The 21,134-nt window shown below is 55.1% G+C and overlaps 1 protein-coding gene and 1 long non-coding RNA gene across 6 annotated transcripts; one reads left to right on the forward strand and one right to left on the reverse strand.

Annotated features, from left to right (window-relative positions):
- Nucleotides 1–147: 147 nt before the first annotated feature.
- On the forward strand, nt 148–11,413 carry MMAB (metabolism of cobalamin associated B). Of its 5 annotated transcripts, XM_045201017.3 has the most exons (10): nt 148–309; nt 1,469–1,530; nt 3,366–3,459; nt 3,636–3,693; nt 5,825–5,897; nt 6,146–6,243; nt 6,575–6,639; nt 8,351–8,410; nt 8,890–9,103; nt 10,992–11,413. In XM_045201017.3, the coding sequence occupies exons 1-10, from the start codon at nt 194–196 to the stop codon at nt 11,361–11,363; spliced, it is 1,212 nt and encodes a 403-aa protein (XP_045056952.2). In that variant the 5' UTR covers nt 148–193; the 3' UTR covers nt 11,364–11,413. The 5 variants fall into 5 exon arrangements, with proteins under 5 accessions (XP_045056952.2, XP_024422689.1, XP_045056953.2 ...); XM_024566921.3 differs by lacking the exon at nt 8,890–9,103 and having other exon boundaries at nt 10,992–11,235; XM_045201018.2 differs by lacking the exon at nt 8,890–9,103 and having other exon boundaries at nt 6,579–6,639; nt 10,992–11,126.
- LOC123480425 (uncharacterized) lies at nt 2,175–5,814 on the reverse strand. The gene is made up of 3 exons (XR_008427399.1): nt 5,005–5,814; nt 4,265–4,329; nt 2,175–3,312 (listed from the first exon to the last, which is right to left on the reverse strand). It is a non-coding gene; the product is annotated as an uncharacterized lncRNA (long non-coding RNA).
- Nucleotides 11,414–21,134: the final 9,721 nt, after the last annotated feature.

Genomic DNA, 21,134 nt, shown 5'->3' on the forward strand with positions numbered 1-21,134 from the left:
TCACGAGTTTCCCCGCCCAGCTCCTTCCGTGAACCAATGGGAAACGAGGCCCTGGGAGTGTCCCTCCCTGTGCTGAGAGCCACGGACCAATGGAGAATGATGATTGAGAGGTGGCGTGACCGGCGGTAGGTGGAGTCATCCCGGGACCTGGACGGGAGCCTGGCGGAGTCAACCCCGACCCAAGGCTTGACACATGGCTGTGTGGGTCCTGGGAGGCCGCCTTGGCCTTCGCGGGTACCTCGGGGCCGGCAGTCTACTTTGTCCCCGTTTCCAGAGCCGCGGTTCCCCAGGCGTGGAAGACGGGGACAGGTAAGTGCCTGGCTGAGAGGGTAACTTGAACACCTAGAATTGTGTTCACCATAATTACATCACACCAATGTGAGGTCACTGGCCCCTGCCGGGTGACGGCCTCGGTCCTGACGTCACCGTGGCAGTGTAGGCACCTAGAAGCCAGAGAACAAGATTTCAGTGCACAGGAAAAGTCCGATGGAAGCTCACGGCAGAGCACATCCCTTGTGGGCCAGGAGGGCCGTCTTGCCTGGCTTCGCAATCCGGAGGGGCCTCAATTCCGCTTTGCATCTTTCCCCAAAGCAGTGTATACTTTCAGACACAGAGATACACCACGTGATTCAAACATGGCTGTCATCATACACCTTGAAACTTGCACCCCATTCCCGGACTTAAGAACCTGTAGAGTACCATGAATTAATAATGGAGTCATATATTATTCATAGATCCACTAATTTAACCTTTGAATAACCTTGTAATGTCATATTATAATGTTGAACTCTGCATTTCTCCTACTTGAAAATGCCAGTTTCTGAACCTTGTTTTGGCAATTCTTTATTTCTGAGTATCTTGAAGTTTCATAGAATGGAAGTGGCCTATGTTCCTTTCCCTCCAAGAGGCCCTGACTTGGTGGAATAGAGGGTAAGAGTTTGGGTAGAGTAGAAGCAACAGTTTGGGGTCTGGAGTAAGATGGTCTTGGGCATGAGTCCCATCCCTCCCTCTTCCTCCCTGCGTGACCTAGGAAGGTGGATGTCGGCTTGTGAGCTCGTTTTCTTGATGGTAAAGTGAAGGTCATAGGTACTACCTTTGGGTTGTGGGAAGACACCTGGGATAATTTTAGGAGATAATGCCGGTAATCTACTTAGCACCATGCAGGGACTGTGGAAAACTGATTGATAAATTCTTTCAGTGAATATTTACTGAGCTTCCGCTTTGAACAACGCACCACATCAGCTGCTCTGCAGATACAGGTGTGGGCAAGACACAGAACGTGCCCACGAAGGGCTTACAACTAGGGGATTGGAGGGGAGATGTCAACAGCAGAATTACGCATGGAGGCCAGGGGGCAGTAGGTGTCATCTCTGAGGCCACGAGCAGCAAGCTGGGACCCACAGAGGGAGGTGCCCCGCTGTGTAAGCCATCCCCGCTCACCACCTCTTGATGTCTGTTTTCTCATTAGGCCACAGCCTTCCTCGAAGACACCCAAGATCCCCAAGATTTATACCAAAACAGGAGATAAAGGTAGGGTGGGGACAGGTGAAAAATGCAAACAGAGATGTGGAAGGCTCCGTTTTAAAGTTCTTCCAAATCCTTTGCAGCCATGAAAAAGTATGGGGCAGACCTCAGTACATATCACCAAAATGTGATGTGACATGAAAGAGGCCCAAAGTCCATTCAGTGGTAACAGTAACTTGCAGAACAATCCAAATACTCAGCATCATTTGGATAAAAGGGTGTGTGTGTGTGTGTGTGTGTGTGTGTGTTCAGGTATGTATAAAACAGCCTGCAAGGTTACTCCTTGGACTATTGGGAGAGAGACTGAGTTGTGGGAGGGGGGAAGGACAGAAGGGCTTTCCTTGTTTACGGTACATACCTGTGTTCCATTATTTTTTCCTAATGAGCGTGTATCGCTTTGGTGATAGAAGAAGTACCAGAACGTATTGTCTTATAGGAAAGAGAATATGTCAGTACAATACATTTTCTAAAGTTAAAACCACGCAGATCACTAGTGTACAGTGTTTTGTGTATACACAGCAGATCTTCCAATATCGTCGTTTCGTTCAGGGGCATCAGTTAGTTAGGTTGATGAGATGCAGTGGACCTTAACGCTTGTATATATATTAATTAGCCTATGGTGAAACTGGTTTTGTTATACTTCGTTTCTGCAGTGTCAAGAACCTATCCACTACGTTAAGTGAGAACTTAATATATACTTGCATAGTAAAGGCATAAAAAGAAGCATAGGATGTACTTAATGCCAATGAACTGTACCCTTAAAAATGGTTAAAATGGCAAATTTTATATTATGTATATGTTACCACAATTAAAAACAAAGAAAATATGCATAGAAACGACAAGAAGGTAGTAAGTGTTGGTGCCCTCCGGCCAAAGACCTGCAGGGACAATCTGGTCAAATAAAGTTGGTCAGTTAGCTCATTGCAGCCGGAGAGAGGGCACACCATGGGAACGGGGGGTAGATCGGTAAGAGGAAGCTGCAAAGGACTTTAGGACTGGGCTTGTGTTTGGTGATTTGGGGAGAGTTCGAGCAAGTAGGGCTTTGCTCTGGATTGGGTGATGTCAGAAGCAAGGATAATTCTGTGATTAGCTATCTTAATCATTTCTATCTAGCAGGGGAGGGGACAAAGAGGGACAAAGCAGTAACTGATAAAGCTGCAGCAGTCACATTAGCCAGGAGAGGGGGATGCTTGGTCACTTTGGCAGTTCAGACAGTGTTCCCTGCTCACACGTGGGAGCCGTCGTCCCGTTTCGGTCTTGATCTTTCCTAATCGCAGAGTGGCCCATCTGACGGTGTTCTGTTCAACCAGAGAACACACAGCCTACCTCTGAGTGCCAGGCCGGCACCTGTCAGCGCCAGAGCCTATCTGATGTTGCCAGTCCAGCTCCCAGCTGTTGGGAGCGGGTTTTGTCTTTCCTGGTGCCTGGGGGAGAAAGGTGGGAAATGTGAGCTGGGCAGAGATACAGAGCCCTTTGATTTCATGTGAAATATAATTGTAATGTATATGTAACATGCATATATATATATATGTCTTATTTCTTTAGCAGGATGGTTAGTACATGACTGTTAAGTTTAAAAGCACATCAAGAAAGAAGTGAGGATGGTGGTCACCCTTGAGTGGTAGCCGCCCCGGAAAGGGGGAGCTGGTCGTGTTCTCTTTCCTGACGGGAGTGCCCGTCACAGAGGCGTATTCAGTTAGCAGCAGTCCGTCAGCTTGTACACTTGTGATCTGAGCTCTTTTTCTGTGTGTCTGTTGTACTCGAAACAGGCAGTTTTCCAAAAAGTGCCTATCAGGAAAAAAAGGTCTTATTTTAAGGCAGCTAAACATGTTTTTTCACAGGGTTTTCTAGCACCTTCACTGGAGAAAGGAGGTCCAAAGACGACCAAGTGTTTGAAGCTTTGGGAACTACAGATGAATTAAGTTCAGCTATTGGGTAAGGCAGATGGGATTGGTCTCGAGGCGACTGTGAACTGGGCAGCAGTGAATGTAGTTATCGTGCAGCCTTGAGGTTGCTGGCCCGTCTCCACCCAAGGCTGCCAACCCTTGACAAGCAAGATAGAGCCTGGGGACGTTATAGTAGAGGCACATTCTTTTTCCTTTTTCTCACAGGTTTGCAATGGAATTAATTGCAGAAAAGGGCCACCCATGTGCTGAAGAGCTTGAGAAAGTGAGTAACACTGTCTCGCCCCAAGGTGGGATTTTTTTTTTTTTTTTATCCTTGAGGCCTGGTGACTGTAACTGGATTTGCTATTCGATTATCGCCTCCTCTCTGTGTCACTGGGACTAGTCACTCTTCCTCTGAGCCTCAGTGTCTGCATCTATAAAATGGGGACACCGAGATAATCCTCCCTCCCGGACAAGAGAGGGCAATGCAAAGGCTGGTGGCCTCTGCCCCCCAGGGGACACTTGGCATGTCTGGAGACATGTTTGGTTGTCACACCTGGAGGTGGAGGTTCTGGTGGGGAGAGGCCAGGGGTGCCGCTAGTCATCCTACAGTGCACAGGACAGTCCCCACCACAGAGAATGACACGGCCCAAATGTCGGCAGCACGGAGGTCGAGAAAGGTGGAGGCAAGCTGCAGTGAGCCCTCCGCCAGGGCAGCTTGTGGCCATTAGCATAACCGTTCTGCTCCTCTGGCACCAGAGGCTCTGATCCACAGACAGGAATTCAGAAATGGAGACAGGGACGCCCTCCCTGGAACACACAGGATGTGTCCCAGGTTTCACCCACATGCTGACCTGCATCGTTAGAAGCTGCTCCCAGGACGGTCAGCCCTCAGCTCACATCGGTCCTCCGGGCCACCCTGGAGCAGATGGGGGGCAGTGAGGGGACTGCAGAAGGATGGGAGGCCTCAACTGCTGGAACATTCTGTGAACGAGGCACCTCCTATGTGATGGAGGAGCATTTTCAGCCTCGTTATGGGGAACTGTTCATGTCCCCAGTGGTCACTTCTGCCTGCTGTGTGCATCTCTGAGCCGGGTTGATAGAGGGAGAGCTGGGGCTGTGACGTGATGCGCACCCCCAGGCTTTAGGCTCCTGTCCTTTGAGTCACGGCTCCAACATCACCTCCCCCAGTGCCTTCCCTGGTCCCTGTGCCTCCAGCTGGGCTGGGCGCCTCTCCCGGGTTTCCATGGCTCCCATGCCTCCCCTCTAACAGCAGACATCACCAGGAGTGTCAAACCACCTGCTCCCAGCTGGGGCACCTGCGACTTATGCACCTGTGGGCCCAGTCTGTCCCCCAGGGGCTGCCAACTGGGCCTGGCCAGGCAGCCTGGATCCCACTTGATCCTCGCAGAAGCCCAGAAAGGGCGACTTGCCCACGATCCCTCAGCCAGAGATCAGCAAAGTGGGGATCCAACCCCCACGCCAGGGCCAGCTCTCCCCAGCGTTCCTGGGCCGATCCTGCAGTCGCCAGCCCGTGTCCAGTACTGTTGCTCCCGCCCACCAAAGCCACAGACAGCAGGCAGCCGTGACTCACCCAGGGTTTGCTGGTCAGCGGCCCAGGGAGTGTCCAGTCCACTGCTGGGTGGGAGGGTCCGTGCTAATCGGCTGCATCCTGCTCCTGTCACACTGTCACGGTGGCCATCATTACCAGAGGTCACAGAGCTCCACTCCCCACAGCCCACCACCCAGCTCAAGTGGACCCTGGCCAGGCACAGTCAGAAGGGGTGCATGTGGGTCTCACCAGCTCGGGAGCCCGTGAGCCATTTGTCACGCAGGGGCCTGGAGCCCTTTCAGCAGAGCTCAACGGGCCACCTCTGTTGTACGCAGCCCCCGTCACCCCTCGAAGCACAGGCCTCACCCAGCCACACTTCCTGCCCCTGAAACACCCCACGCGCCTCCTTGGACCATGTTCTCGGTGGCCCTGTCCTTCATAACTGAGAAAGCGCTGTCGGGCACAGTCTCTTGGTTCAGCTGTTACAGGGTAGAAAACAAAGCTGTGACTTTAGAGAAAAGAAAAACAAACCTCACAGGGCCCAGGCTCCTGGGAAACACGAGGGTCAGGGTGCGAAGATCCCTGTTGGCCGTCACTGGGCCCTTGGCGCTCATTGTCTTGGTAACCCAGCACTGCCCAGCTGGCCCTGAGGGAGCCAGGTCCCCTCTCAGCCGGGCTGGTGGCCAGACAGAGTTTGCTAACCAGCCTTTAAATGCCAGCTAACTAAAGGTTCCGACAGCCCCCAGCCGACCAGCACCTACACGCCTCGCTCAGTCAGGTGGCACCTTTGCACAGGGAACTGCGTGGTCTCTGCTTGGCCCCCGACGTCAGGCCTCATTTGCGCCCTCTGCTGCCCCCCCAGATCCAGTGCTCCCTGCAGGATGTCGGCTCCGCCCTGGCGACCCCACGCTCCTCAGCCAGGGAGGCTCACTTAAGTAATTCTGTCTGGATCCATCGCGTGTGCTCAGAGGGCCCTGTGGGGGCTGGGGCGGAGGACAACGGCTCTCCCGGGTGGCACCTGGGACCCCGGTTGGCTTGGCCTACAGCCCCTGAGAGGGAAGGAGCCTTTCGAGATAGTGGGAGTGGCTTGGTGGGCACCGGGCAGAACGGACCAGGGGTGGGCTCCTTGACAGTCCGGCTGGCCAGGGGCCTCAAGGCCGCATCCTCCTCCTTGACTCCCCAGGGCGCACTGCGTTTGCAACGGGCCCCATCCTGGAGCTGGAGCAGTGGATCGACAGATACTCCAGCCAGCTGCCCCCTCTCACAGCTTTCATTCTGCCTGTAGGTGCGGGGCAGCCTCAGCCCGGGGGTGTGGGGCGGTGGGCTGCAGGCCAAGTGTCCTGACAGAAACCCGTGGGCCTTGACTAAGTCCCCCTGTTTAATTTTGGCAGTGACAGCTCTTCCCCAGGGCCTCTGCAGACCCTCTCCGGTCCTTCCCAGCCCTGTCCACTCTGGGGAGGGGTGGCCAGTGGCTGGCCCTGGCAGGGTACCCTGCATGCAGATCACTGCCTGCTGGGGCACAGGGCCACCTCCCTGCCCGAGGAGCTCCCTGTCAGCAGCGGGCACACCTGCCCAGCCCAATGCTCCCGCCAGCGCTCCCTTCTCCTTTCAGTCAGGAGGCAAAAGCAGCTCTGCTCTGCACTTCTGCCGGGCCGTGTGTCGCCGAGCTGAGAGACGGTAAGGGGCCCGGGGAGAGGGAGCGGGAGCCTGGTCAGAGTGGGAGGCGGGCCGGCGGGGTGACCTCCAAGTCACCCAGCCACCCATCAGCAGACCTCCTGGCTCCTTCACGGTGCCAGGTGGACACCAGGCCAGACCAAGTCCCTGCCCTCAGAGCCCTACACTGTGGAGGGGAGATGGTCTGTGACACACCCCGATCAGAGCTTGCAGAGAAGCAAGCAGTTATGGGGGCGGTGGTCCTCGTGGGTTTAGTTGGTCATTTATTACAGCACTCACATGGTATGAAGTTCCAAAGGGCATTCAGTGAAAATTCCCTCCTGCGCCCCAGCTGCCCCATTCCCGGGGCTTACTCTAAGGGGGGCAGTCTGAGCTGAGCAGAAATGGCTGCCAGGCCCACACGGCGGTAGGGGCTGTGCAGGAGGCTGTGGGGTGCCAGGGTGCCCCAGCCCGGGCACAGGGAGGGTCTCTCTCAGTCATGCTGTGGGAGCCAAGAGCAGAAGGGTTGGTGGGGGAGCCAGAGAGTCCAGGGCAAGGGGACAGCGAGGGCAGAGGCAGCAGTCCGCACTGAAAGCATGGAAAGGCAGCCAGGTGTCTGAACCAGAGTGAGGGGCACAGGGCTCAGGGGGGCCAGAGGCTGAGCCAAGGCCGGGCCAGGAGGGGCCTCATAGGCCCACAGGGGCCTGCCTTTATCCTGGGAGCAACAGGAAGCCACTGGCAGATTTTATTTAGGCTGTGGGGTGCCATGAAGGGACCTTGCTGGGTAGAGAAGGGCTCAGGGGGACCCACGTGGCTGTGGGGGGTACAGATAGAAGCTCTGAACAGACCAGCCACCTGCCACCCCAACCCCTCAACTCAGAGCCTGGGAGAGGAGGGACCCCCAGAGCTACTGACAGCCTTTTACAAAATCTCACTGACACCACCCATAGACCAGCTGCCACTCGCTACACAGAGAAACGGAAGTAAAGCCCTACTGTGAGACAACAGCCAGGGCTGTGCCAGACACTTAATAGTCACCCTTTCATTGGTTCCTCGTGATGACCCTGCGAGAGGGGTGGTGGCAGCCCCCACTTTACAGGAGCCAGGAAATTGGGGCTCAGAGTGGTGACATTAGGGCCCGGGTCCCCTGAGTGGTTCGTGGCAGGAGTGTGGAGTGGAGCCCAGGTGGGTCTGGTCCAAACCCAGGCTCTGTGCACAGCCCTCCATCACAAAGGTCTCACCCCTCACAGAAGGCTCTTGGGCCCATATTGCTCCAAAAGGGATCCTGGGTAACAGAACGAGCTTTGGCTTCAAAAGGAAAAAGCGGTCATTTGTATAAAGCCCCACGTCAGCCATGCTTATAATAGCAAATAATTGGAGGCAACCCAAAACCCCAACGTGGGGAATGGCCAAGCAGAGGAGGGCCCTGTCCACCAGGCAGGAGGCGTGCACGTGGGACAGCACCGGGTGAAAAAGCCGCCTGGGCAGGGGACACAAACCTCAGTTTTGGGGACAGCGCCTCCCGGCAAGGGTTACACAGCGGACGTGATGTGCACGAAGGGCCTGCCCGACATTGGTGCTCGGCGTCGGCGGCGCACTGTCCAGAACGTCCACGTAGACTGGCAAGGACAGCAGGTCGAGCGGCAGCGGCTGTGACTTGCTGGTGTGGGCCCCAGCCTCGGGTCCTGCGGCGTGCTGGCCCCGCGTGATGCTCACGTGTATCCTCACTTTCCAGGGTGGTGCCGCTTGTCCAGATGGGCGAGACAGATGCAAACGTGGCCAAGTTCTTAAACAGGTACTTAGATGGAGTTTGGAGATGTCTCTGTCCCTGAAAAACAGGACGCACTATGGGAAGCGACAGCAATGGAATGGTGTTACTTCCATTTCATTTCATTGCATTTCGTTCATTTCGTTTCCCTGGGGACCCTCTCACAGCCAGGCCCCTCCCTGCAAGGCCCCGGGGCAGTGTGAGCAGAGAGGAGACAGCCAGGCACAGCGAGCTCAAGACCACCCAGGCTCAGGGCCCTGGCACAGGACCTGGTGCTCCGGCTGGCCCGGGGAGGGCCCCTGCAGGCCCGCACTTGGCCTCTACAGCCAGGGCTGCAGTTGGCCCAAGGCCTACTCTACTGGGTTCCGCTCCAGCCTGGGCTCGTGCAGTGTTAGTGTGCCATGCCCAGGGCAGGCCAAGACCTGGGGACCCCTGGGAGCTGGCCTGGGTGTCCAGAAAGTGGCCTCACAGCCAGGATCTGGCCCTTACTGTGGTCACTCCCACAGGGACATGGCCTGGACTTTGATGGTTCTGGACCCACCCCTTTCCTCTTGTGAGGGGGTGGGCCTCAGCAGGGTAAGGCATGTTGCATCCCTGGTCACAGCAGCAACTCTGTGGGGGAGCCCGTGGCACTGGAAAGGGACCGGGACCAAGGTGGGGCTGCCCCAGCACCGTCCGGAGTGTGTGGGCTCTTGCCTTCATGCTGGGAAGATTTTCCAGGTGATTTTGAGAGTGCATCTATTAAAGCTGGGGTCCGTGAAACAAAGGAAAGGCTTAAGAGAGAGAAGGCAAGATCACAGCAACAGGAGTGAGGCTAGGCAGAGCTGCGTGGACTTGGGAAAGGACGGCACAGTAACAGGTGAGCCACGCTGGGCTGTGTAGTCTCAGGAAACGAGTTACAGAGGTGAAGGAGAGCCCCTGGAGACAGGTGCAGGGGGTGAGCCCAGGAGGAGCTGCCCCTGCCCACTGCTCCCCTGGTTGCAAGTGTTGGGGGGGCCCTTACAGTTTAGGAGAAGGAAAGCAAAAGTACAGGCCTGAGGAAACGGGGCTGGCAGCCTTTGTTTTAAGGGTTTTTATCTGTTTTCTAAAATCAGGTGTTTTAGGGGAGGTCCCAGGGGAGGGTCGCAACAGAATATTCAACAGCTTTCCAGGTGTCCTTCTGTATGCCGATGTGTCCAAATGGGTGTATCGTATCCCCATGGCTTTCTGGTCAGCTTTGCTAGTGTCTTGGATTTGTCTGGTTCTAACTGGGCTTTTTTGTTACTCATTCCCCGGACTTCATCCATTCTGGGGTTGGCCAGCACTCGTGGCACCTGCTGGCCCTCTGTTGTCTGTCTCCTTGACCAGGGTGGTTTAGGCTCCTCACTCTCCAGTTGGGGAGGGGAGGTGTAAACCATCTGCTCCTAAGTGTCCTTGGTTCGGGAAGATAAGATCCTGCCATTCATTAGCGGGTTAATTGTGCGGTCTTATATATTTATTTACTTTTTTTCCTGGCCTTGTTTAAGTATTTGTTTCAGGTTTCCTCATTCCACTGGCTAAGGAATTTTCCTAGCTTCTTACCCTCCTGCCTCCCCCTGACCGCCCTGTGGTGTTTAGAGAGCCCAGTCAGTTCATTCCCCCTGCAAGGAAGGTGTCAGTGAGTGTGTAAGAAACAAACACTGCTGGGCTGCCTGGCATGGGGAGGGGAGGACCGGCAGGGGTGGGGAAGGTTCCTGCAGGACCTGGTGTGGAGCCGGCCTCAGGGGGTAGGAGTGGGGCAGGGAGAGATGGAGGAGGCGGTGCTCAGTGCCCGCAAGAAAACAAGGGGAAGTGCAGGAGGCTCAGAGGCAGGGAGCTGCTGAACTCACTGCAAGCACCCTAAAGGGTTTTTCCCCCACCCCAACTCCTGCGCTGAGGCCCCATCCCTGGGGGTTCAAAGAAAGAAGCGGGGGAGGGACTAGGCTCCAGCCACTAGAGCACTCCGGACCAGTGCTTCTCAGCCAGGATGCCTGGTGGTAGTGTTTGGTTGGTACAACTGGGTGGAGGCCAGGGAAGCTGCCCAATGTCCCACCACACACAGGACAGCCCCCTCTCCCCACCTCAGAGTAATTAGAACGGCAGTAGCGCTGAGGTTGAGAAACCTGCTCTACACGCCTCTACTCAGAGCAGGTCCTCAGACCAGCAGCGCCAGCGTCCCCTGGCATGGGTTCGACTGGCAGAGTCCGGGGCCTGGCCCAGCTGCCCCGAGGCGGAGTCTGCACGTCACCAGCATCCCCAGGGACCTGTGCACACACTCCAGTTTGGGAGGCACAGGTCCTGGTCACTGGAAGGTGCAGAAAGCAGCCCAGGGAGTGGTCCAAAGTCACCCGCCCTGTGGGGTTGGGCAGAGGCAATGGCCTTGTCCTGTAGGAGCCCTCCAGCCCTGGTGCCAGAGTCAGATGCCCGGCGCTCACGGCAGCTGGCTCCGAGTGCCATCCATCAAGTCCAAGCTGGCCGCTGCTCATGTCCCACCCGATGCTCCCGGGGGCATGGGATTATATTTCCTCCTTGAAGGCTAACAGGGGAAGGACCCAGTTAGCATTGATTGCTGCTCTCAGATCATTCCGTCTGCTTCTCTCTGCCCCTCCAGACTCAGCGACTATCTCTTCACCTTAGCCAGATACACAGCCATGAAGGAGGGGAACCAAGAAAAAATATACAAGAAAAACGACCCGTCGGACTGAATCTGAGGCACTTGGGAATAATGGAAAGGGGGAGCCTTGTAAGCCCTTCGGTGGTGACTCTCGGGAAAAGGAGAGTTGCCCTTTGTGTCCTGGCTCCGGAAGATCTCTCCCAGAGGGGTTGGAAGCTGGTCTTTTGTCCAAACTCAGCTGCCTTTCAGACCCCCTGCCACTTCCCTCCAGCTGTGGCTGCTGGAGAATCTGCACCCCCCTCCCCCATCTCCTTGGTCTTAGACCAGGCGGGATTGAATTCAGTATTTCAGGAAAGAGAGGTAAAGTGATCGCTGTAACGAGGAGCTGCCCAGAGAAAAGAATAAAAGTGGGGAAGGTTTGTACTGAGTGTGTGTGTGAGTGTGGGGGTGGGGGTGGGGGGGCTCTTCCACTGCCAACTGGCTTGTCCAAGGACTTGGAGTGTGACCCATGGCCCTTGGAAATGCAATTGTGATTTACGTGTGCCGGAGGGTCTTTACATGTCTCATTTATAAAGGGGAAGACAGACAGGGTCTGGAAGTTGAGTCACTTCTGAGCCACCGTCACCGCCTAAATGTGGGGGAAGGACAGCTGCAGATTGACAGGTGTGGCCTCGCAAACACTCCGCAGGGGCCGAAGCGTGCATGGTTGGGGTGCAGCCTGGAGACCCTTCTCAAAGGGGTGCCTCCCTCCATCCGGGAAGGAAGACTGGGGACAGAGAAGCACCGCTGCTCGAGGAGGGCACGTCCTGCCCAGGCAGATGGGGGCCAGAGGCTGAGGAGGGACGACGTCAGCTTGAGACAGTGAGATCTTGAGTTCCCAGCGCGGCGGGCACAGACGAGCCTTCCTTCCCCGATGCTGCACTTGGCTGGTTTATGCCTGAGATCCATGCTACGGCTGTATTTTATCTCACTTGTCACCACCGCTCCCTCCTGCTAGGACACGACGCTGCCGGTGCCAGCTGTGTCCTTGGGAAGGGGGATATTTATGAAGCGCGAGGAGGCAGCCCTGAGACCCTGCAGGTCCCACGCTGCTAATTGTAGGAAATGACTTCAGAAGGGAGGCTCTGGGTCACCGTGCGCAGAAATGCCCGGTGAGCTCCGGGCAGCTGACCTGTGTTTACTGACTGCCCTGTCAGCGTGAGGCAGGAGTGAGGCTGGTCACTCCGCAGTCACGTTTTTGCTTTCATTGGCTTTCCTTCTCACCACCTCGCCTGCTAATTTTGCTGGAGGGACAGGCACACACCGTCCCTTCTGGGTCCTGTTGTTCCCAGCAGGCTGTGGTGGCTGGACCGGGACACAGCCCCATCTGGCCGCTCCCCGGCCATGGTGAGCGCCAGGTCTGGAGAGCAGTGTCCGTGAGCAGAACTGAGAATGGTAAAAGCACAGACATTCCGTCAAGGCCTACGGGGGGTCAACTGCCCCACTGAGCGGGCGCTCAGGCTGCTGGGCGAAGGATTTTGTTCCGAGAGCTTGCCGCAAACGTCTCCTTGCACTCAGTCCTGCCTGCTCCTCAGAACATTCCAGGAAGGAGCAGGACGGATATAGTAAGACATCAGTCCCACACCGAGTTCCAAGCCACAGTGAAACACACCCACAAAGGACGAGAGAAGCTCTTTTAGTGAATATAGCGTCCTAAAGTGATGCTCTTTGAAACAAGGCAGTTTGCCTGTCACCAAATCCTGTCCCCACCAGCCCTTACTGGGAGGGACTGTCACGGGCCGATGTTAACCCAGGCTCCCAGGACACCCTCTGCATCTGCTCTTCACCAGCAAATGTTCCCCGAGAGACAGCCCAGATGCAGGGCAGACTTGGCATCTCTCGGGGTGGGCCCTGCGCCACCGACCTGGGAAAAACAGGAATTCTGCCTTGGAGGCCTGGGTGGTGGGGTGTTTCGAAACCTTTACTCACCCGCAGTGTCTCATGAAGCCATATTAGAGCCTGAGGCAAAAGGCAAGTGTGCACCCCTCACACACTTATCAAGATGCCCTCCCAGGTCTTGGACCCAGTCAGAAGGGTTAATGAGAGCACCGCAGTTAAACCACGTGACTCTAGAAGCCCCGTGTGGCCAAGGCTGTTTGCACGCCACTGTCAGCCCTCATGAATGATTGTCCCCATTGCCCAGTAAAGCCGGGCTGGGAGAGGAGCGCAGGCTTTTATTTAAAACCGGTACCTTGTTGATTATATATATTTTTTTGCATCAATTTTTAAAATACTGTGTGAAAATATCACTTCATCTTGCTTACTGGGGTTTGGGCACTGCCGTGCATTTTGCCCCCAAGAAAGTGCCTTCCTGCCTCCCCCTAGCTCAGGCCCAGCTCCCGGGAACCATCCTCAGAGGTGAGCTGGTAGGCGGACATCTCATCACAGAGAACCCCACCAGCATCCAGCCAGGCCCGAGCCTCACTACAACCCGAGAGGGGGCCCCGTCTACCTACTCTTGCTTTGCAGGCGAGGAGACTGAAGCTCAGGGGAGAGGAACCCCCTTGTCTGAGGGAGTTGGCACCAAGATGTGGGCCCTGGATGTGGCCTTGTGACTCCTGGCCCAGTGCTCCAGGCCTCCCCCTACCACCACGTGACAGTCACTTTAATCATGGGCTGCCGAGAACAATGTCAGGCACTAATAGATTCCGCTGTCTCATTTCTCAACCTAGTTTCCCTTAACTGATATTTTTCATGGCTATTGTTAATGCGCATTTATCACTGAGTAATTTTCATGGCCTGAACTTGTAACACATCCCAATGACAAACGTCTCCGGTCCCGAATCCCCCGCCAGGTGCAATGTCACCCTCGCCTCCTCCCCGACACCTGCCTCCGACAGCCCATCCAGTTTTATGATCGCCCTGTCCCAGTTATCACTCCTGAACCTTTAAGCATCCAGACACATTTCAAGTTTAAATGAATAAAATTCTTTGTATAATAAATTCTGCGTGAATGCTACATAAGTCAGTGCCTGGGAGGATTTGTGGCTGACCTCCCCCTTCAAACCAGGCCCGGGAACCTCACTGGTAAGACGGGACCCAGGCCGGTCCAGTCTTCCTTATTGAGGGAACCGAATTCACCTTTGCAGCCCACCTGGGGTGCAGCTTTCACTTGCCTTGGCCTGTTGCTTGTCTTCTCCAGGAGTATCTCAGGGAAGACAGTGGTCGAGCCCAAGCAGAGGCAGGGAACAGGCAGGCAGGAACTTTGGGGATGTCCCTTGTGTTCTTCCACTCCACAGAATCCGAAACTTCTGATGAAGGCTACACTCTCCCTGGAGAGATGCGACCCATGTCTACAGTTCGCACACAAAATGAGGAAGTCTGTGGAAGCCCTAGGGAAGAATCCGTGTTCTAGAATAACCAGGCAGCCCCCTCTTCAGGAGCGAATCACACTCACAAGGCTGCCTGCTCGGCCTTGAAGTGTGAGAGGAGCTTTTGGGGCTGGCAGGGGAGGCTGTGGGTGACCTTCGGTGCTTGTAAGACTATGCCTCAGGCAGTTCAAGCCCAGCTCTGTCTCTTCCTAGCTTCGTGACTCTGGCCAAGTCATTCCGTCTTTCTCAGACTTGCTTCCTCAGTGTAAAGTGGGAATGGTAATACAGTCGTCCCCCTTTATCCATGGGAGACGCGTTCCAAGGCCCCAGGGGGTGCCTGAAACCGTGGGTGTACCGAGCCCTGTGTACGGCTGGTTTTTTCCAATGCATACTTGTCTTTGATAAAGGTTAATTTATAAGTTAGGCACAGGTAGAGATTAATACCAACTAATAAGAAGAATTGCAATAATGTACTGTAATAGAAGGGATGTGAATGCAGTCTCTCTCTCTGATAGTGGAGATGCCCACTAAGTGACCGATGGGCAGCGAGTGTCTACAGTGTGGATGTGCCGGACACAGGGATGACTCGCGTCCCAGGTGGGACAGAGTGAGGTGGCACGCTACTCAGAATGATGTGTGGTTTAAAATGTATTAATTAAATCTGGAATATTCCATTCAATACGTTTGGATCATGGTTGACCATGGGTGACTGAAACCATGGAAAGCAAACCGTGGAGAAGGGGGACTGCTGCAACACCGCCCAGCAGGGCCCTGGGGAGAGTTCAGTGAGGCCATTTGCAAGGACAGCACACCCCCTGGCACATGTCAACGGCTAGTAATATAGTTGTCGTCGTCATTAGAATTCAAGGTCTGGCCCTGCCACCTCTTTGCTGAGTCCCCGTGAGGGAACGGTTTAACCACTCTGGGCCTCAGTCCTCACCTTTATAACTGGTGACGCCCTCAGTTCCGAGGGTTCAGGGAATACGCCCGTGGGCCTGGCACATGGTAGCAGCTCAGGAAAAAAAAATGCAGCCCTTGTTGTTGGGTCGCATTTTATCCTTTTCAAAGCACTTCGAATGGCTCAGGCCCACAGGCAGCACCTCTGGTTTGTCCAGACTTACCGGACAAACAGGACGAGGGCAGGGCAGGCAAGTGGCCTCCAGGGGGTCTGGTCCCAGTCACACAGGGGACATGGGTCTGGGAACTCCAGGCCAAGGTGAAAGGGAGAAGCGACAGCCACCGAGTGTGAGTGCTGGCAGGGATCTCAGAGAGCATCGCCCCACTTTGCAGGTGAGGGAACTGAGGCCTGGAGAGAGAAGTTGGGAAGTAAATATTGGTAACGGCCACAGTTTGACCACCGGCTGGGTCCGGGCACCTGGATGGCGCCTTGCAGGCAGTGGTAGCTCATTTTATTCTTCCAACGGCCCTTGACGGTGGTGTTGTCATCATCATCCCCAACTTACAGATGAGGGAACGGAGGCCCAGAGAGGAGAAACGACTCGCTCAAGGTCACGAGTCTCTGGGGGTGGAGCGAGGCCTTGAACCCGGGGCCTGTGCCTCCAACCCCATGACTGGCGTTCACTCAACACTAAGCTACACGCTCAACTGTACCACAAGGCCGGGTTTTCATGTCTCCTTTGTTCGCAGAGCCCTGCGAGGTGCGCACAGTTATTCTCCCCATGGCACAGGTGAGGAAACTGAGGTGCAGAGAGGCGAAGTCACGTGCTCAGAATCCCAGTGTCCACTGGGATGATGATGGTGGTTACGATGATGTAATAACCCGCTGACATTTAATGAACTCTTCGTAGGTGCGGAGCTTTTCAAACCGCATCACCATGGCAACATGGGGCAACCTCCCCGTGCACTTCGCGTGTACTGCCACAGCAGCCTCATGGGATGGACGTTAGAGTCTGCTTTAGACACAGAAACCGAGGCACAGGGAGATGGCACCTTGGCCAAACACAGTGACAAAGAGGCCAAACTTGGATTTGAACTTGAGTCTGTCTACCTCCAGCACTTACCTCTTCACAGTGATGCAGACTCCTCGACGTCACCCTGTGGGCAGCAGCAGAGCCTGGACAAGGACGCTGGTCTTCCGAGTCCCATGGGGGTGGCCACCTTGGGACAGTGGCGATGAGGACGTAATTGACAAGTAGGTGGGGCGGGGGAGAAGAGGGTACCATAAAGCCAGTAGGGCCCTCCTGACCCCACCACAAGCTCCCTCTCCGAGAAGCAGGTGAGAAGCAGGTGTCAGTTTGGCCGACACAGGGGTGGAGGCAACCAGGAGAACTGATTAAATAAATGGCAGAAAGGCATCCAGGACCTCAGGGTGGCTGGGGGACCGCTCCCCTGCCACCGGATGCTCCCAAGGCATGAATCCTTCGGCCCACACCCCTCCCCAGCGAGCAGGTGCCGTTATTTACGATCACCTTGGAAGGGTCGAACAGACATATGTTGCTAAGGGTCGTTTATTCTTGTTTATAAAATTTATGGCTTCACCTCGATTACACACTGTCAACACGGGAAGGATTGGCCCCAAAGTCTCTTGCCGCATGACTGCCTCAGACGTGCGTACATCTGTTAACTCTGTAGGAGCTGTAGAGGGAAATAAGGCTGATGATAACTCAAACGTTCACCGTCCCATCACAGGTGTGGCCGGCAGGCCCCGAGAAGAGACAGCCAGGTGCCTGTGTGGGAACACAGGTTAGGGCCTGCCAGTGGCCACGCCAGGCGGCACTGGGATCTTGCCCCCACCTGGCAATGGACTCTGTCAGGGGACTTTGGGCTGGGGACTGGGAGAGGAGGAACTTGATCCTGATGGCCCCCAGGGGTCCTGCCACAGGACCCGGCAGTTGGAGAGAGTTCCAAGCCTGTGGCTCTCCACCTGCAGACTTCAGCAGGGAGGGAGAAACGTTGACTCTCAGCTGCTGGGGGGATTGGAGGTGGGTACGACCTTTCAGGAGGGCAATTTGGCAACACAGACGCAAGTCCTAGAAACGTGCATCCTCATGGCCCAGCATTTCCACGGCTGAGAAATTCTCTGAAGGAAATAGATAGATTGGTGGAGCTATTAAGATTTTTTTCCAGTGCAGTGCTGCTCATTACAGTGAAAATTTGCAAACAATTGTCTAACAATAAAGAGCTAATTATCAAATAAGTAAATATTTAACAATAAGGGACTATAAAAAATCATAAAGCTATGGAAAATGACAGTGCCTATAGATTTATTACTATGGAAAATTATTTACAATCTATTAAAAAAAAAAAGAAGCACCAAGTGAGCTCTGGCTGGTGTGGCTCAGTGGATTGGCATCATCCTGCAAACTGAAAGGTCACAGGTTTGATTCCTGGTTGGGGCACATACCTGGGTTGCGGGCCTGGCCCCCCATTGGAGATGTGGGGGGAGCAACCCATCCATGTTTCTCTCGCATGTCGATGTTTCGCTTCCTCTCTTTCTCCCTCCCTGCCCTCTCTCTAAAAATAAATTAAATCTTTAAAAAAAAAAGAAAAACCAAGTTATAATAAGAAAACGGGGTAGGGGAGGACCAAATGTAGGAGGTTGGGGGTGGGTAGGGCAGGGGAGAGTAATGGGGGAGAAATGGGGACAACTGTAATTGAACAACAAAAAATACTAAAAAAAATAAAATAAAATGGTCTATAATGGTTCCAAATCCTGTAAAAGAGGCATGTGTGTATGTACCACAGAAAAAGATGCACCGAGCCGTTCCACAAGTTAACGATACTTACCTCTAAATCATGGGGTTAGGGGTGTTTTAATTTTCACTTTTTGTTTCTCTTTTCCATTTTTTTTGGAAAACAATAAGTTTGGGTTGGACTTGACAAAGGCTTGTGTAATAAACATCAGTAAAACAGAGGGAAGAAATGGACAAGAAATGGACTTTCCCTGTCTGCAATAAATCATCTGCATCCCTTGGGATGTGTGGGGCCAAGGGAAGGGTGCCCTCCCACAGCCAAAGCCACTGGCCCTCTGACGTCTAGAAGCCCAGAGATCACGCCCTGTGCTGGTTCTGCCGGAGACCGCCGGCTGTCGCAAGTGCAGCCCCTGGGCAGCCTGAACGTGGACACTTGGCTCCCAGCACCCCAGCCCTTCACAGCACTGGAGGATGCTGGCGTTCTCCAGTTCTGTCTCGGGCCTGGTCCGCCGGTGCTCAGTATCTGTTAGTAAATTCCTTTCCTGTCCACGTGAGGCAGAGCTGGCTTTGGCTGCTTACAGCTCAAGAACGGTGGTTGGAGGTGGGCAGTTTCCAACCTTCCAGTGTCAGTGTGAACACTGGGGACAAGCCCCCCAGCTTGTTCACCTGTGGCCCCATTTCAGCAAACCAAGAGGGACAACCAAGGAACTCTGGCCATTGCTGTGGAAGCAGCGGCAAGTTCACTGTCACTATTGAGGCAGTTTGGGGGCCAAGGGACAAGGCCTTCATAAAGAAGACGGGGCAGTCCCGAATGGCTCTCGTTCCCAGATGCACAAAGGAGCAGCTCCTGAAGCAGGTGCTGATCTTGTCCCACCCGGGTCCCTCAGTGGTGAGGAGAGGGAGGGGCGGTCGCTTGTTGGGACAGGAGTGCTGAGCCGAGGAACTCCCGAAACCCTGCAGCCTCCTTCCACCCGGGGAGCTTCGGTAAGGTGGGGGTGATAATAAAGCAGAGCGGGCCACCTTTTGCTCAGGCCCCCCTCCCCCTATCCTCCTCTGCCTTTAGCTCTGTGGCAGGGGACCAGTGCTGTTCTGCAGATTGTCACCTCTCCTGGCTTTGCCAGGACGGGGGAGAGAGAGAGCTCTGGAATCCTCGACAAGTCCTTAAGAATGCTGCAGGGCCTCATTGGCGAAGTGGGTGCAACCGGGCGGGGATGAGCAGCATGCACAGCAGGCTCTGGGCAAGGGCAGAGCAGCCCCCGGGGCTTTGCTCGAGTTCGACCCCTTTCCCTGGAAGGCTCTCCCAGCCCCCTCCTGCTTGCTGGTGCTGGGGGAGGCTCTGGAGTGTGCAGGCCAGGGTGCGGATCTTGGCCTCCGTGTATGGACCCTGGGACCTCGGACAAGGGGCTCCCCACCTGGGAACTTCAGTTTTCCCAGCCATGAAGTGGCTTCTGCATCAGTGTGGCACTAGGCACTGGGGGCAAGTGATCAGTGTGTGATCACAGATCTCCTGGGATTAGTTCTGCCTCTCCCTCTCTCCCCCGCCCTACAGCAAGCTCTCCGTAGGGCAGGGCGGCGTCTGCATCCTTCCCGTCTATACCTTAGCACCCAGTCTGTAGACATAGGCAGCTCCTGTGTGCCTGTTTGCTGGATGACTGGATACCAGCCTTAACTTCCTGGCAGTCTGGCTTCCCGGGCCAGCTCCTGGCTGGGACACCTGCCAGCTGCCAGGTCCATCTGGCACCATCTGTGATAGTGACAAAGCCATCCGGGCTGCACAGCAGACTCCACGCGGCCCCTCTCTGCCCCATGCAGGGTGAGGCTCCCTTCCCTGGCCAGCATCCCCAGGTGGGACACAAGCAGGTCGGGGAGGGTCAGAAGGGCCAGTCCCTGTGGGGACGGGATCTTGGAGCCTGCCATTCAGTACAGGTGCCCAGTGCATGGAACGGCCTGCTTCCCACAGTTCTTCAGTCGCTCTCACCAGTTTAAGAAATTCCAGGAAATACGTCTGAGGCCTGAAGGAGTCTTGGATCTACACATTAGCCAAACTTAGAGACAATCTATCTGGCCATATGCTGTCACACACTCTAGCAGGTGACATCCGCTCGATTACCAGGACAAAGGCAGGCCGACAGGGTCAGTGTGGTTAGAAACGGTGAGACCAGTGTTCCTCCAGCTGTGCTCCACCCAAACGTTCCGAGGCCCTTACAAGTTGTCCGTGTGTTAAAACTGTCTTCATTTTAATAATCATTTTATTTTTCCCTAGTTATAAACTTTACTTTTGGACAGACAACTTGCAATTAAAAGCCACGTCACAGGACGAGGTTTTAGTTTAGGTGGGCGTGTCCCACACTGGAGGCTGCCGATGTATTCTGGGGACTCCGAGGTACGTTTTCCTTTGGCGGGGTTCGGACGCTCCGTGTGCAAAGCCTGCTGTGCACAAGTTCCTCCTGGGTGCCCTGGCTGGGTCCCAACTGCTGCAAAAGGGCCTGGCAGGCTTTCAACACCTCTGGCCCGAATCCCTGGGTTTCAACAGGCCAGTGTCCTGCTCTGACCCTCAGGTGTCCCCAGGCCGGAGGGTTGGTGGGCAGCGAGAGGTCCCAGAGGAGGGGGAAGAGCCACTCACAGTAGAGTTGGGAACACGGGCAGTTGAGATGGGTTTTCTGCTGCGTGCGAAGCTGGGTGTGTTTAATAGAGACACGGCTCTGTGTCCTGTGATCCGATCCTCACTACTGGAGGAGGGCTGAGCCCGTCCGGGCAAAGCTGCGGGACCTGGTCCATGCACTTCTGAACTGTTTGGGTTCTTCGCAACAGGCACCTCTATCACCTTTACACGTGACTCCCTAAAATGTGCAATGCGGAGCCACGGCTGCCTCTGGGAAGTGGGGGACAGGGCAGGAGCGAGGATGGCACAGAGGTGACTTGAGTTTTATCTGAAATGTGTGCCTTCTCACAACAAAATTGAAAGCGAGTGTGACAAACTGTCAACCACCCCTAACTTGGGTCGGGCAGCGAGACTCGGAGCGTTACATTGCCCTCTGTACCTTCTTTCCACCGCGCACCTACTGCGTCCCACCCTGAGCTATCGAGGCACGGGGCGGAAAGCACGCCTTTCGGTAAAAAGCACAACAAAGCCACCG

The sequence above is a fragment of the Desmodus rotundus genome, chromosome 7, assembly GCF_022682495.2.
Source record: "Desmodus rotundus isolate HL8 chromosome 7, HLdesRot8A.1, whole genome shotgun sequence".
Classification (NCBI taxonomy): domain Eukaryota; kingdom Metazoa; phylum Chordata; class Mammalia; order Chiroptera; family Phyllostomidae; genus Desmodus; species Desmodus rotundus.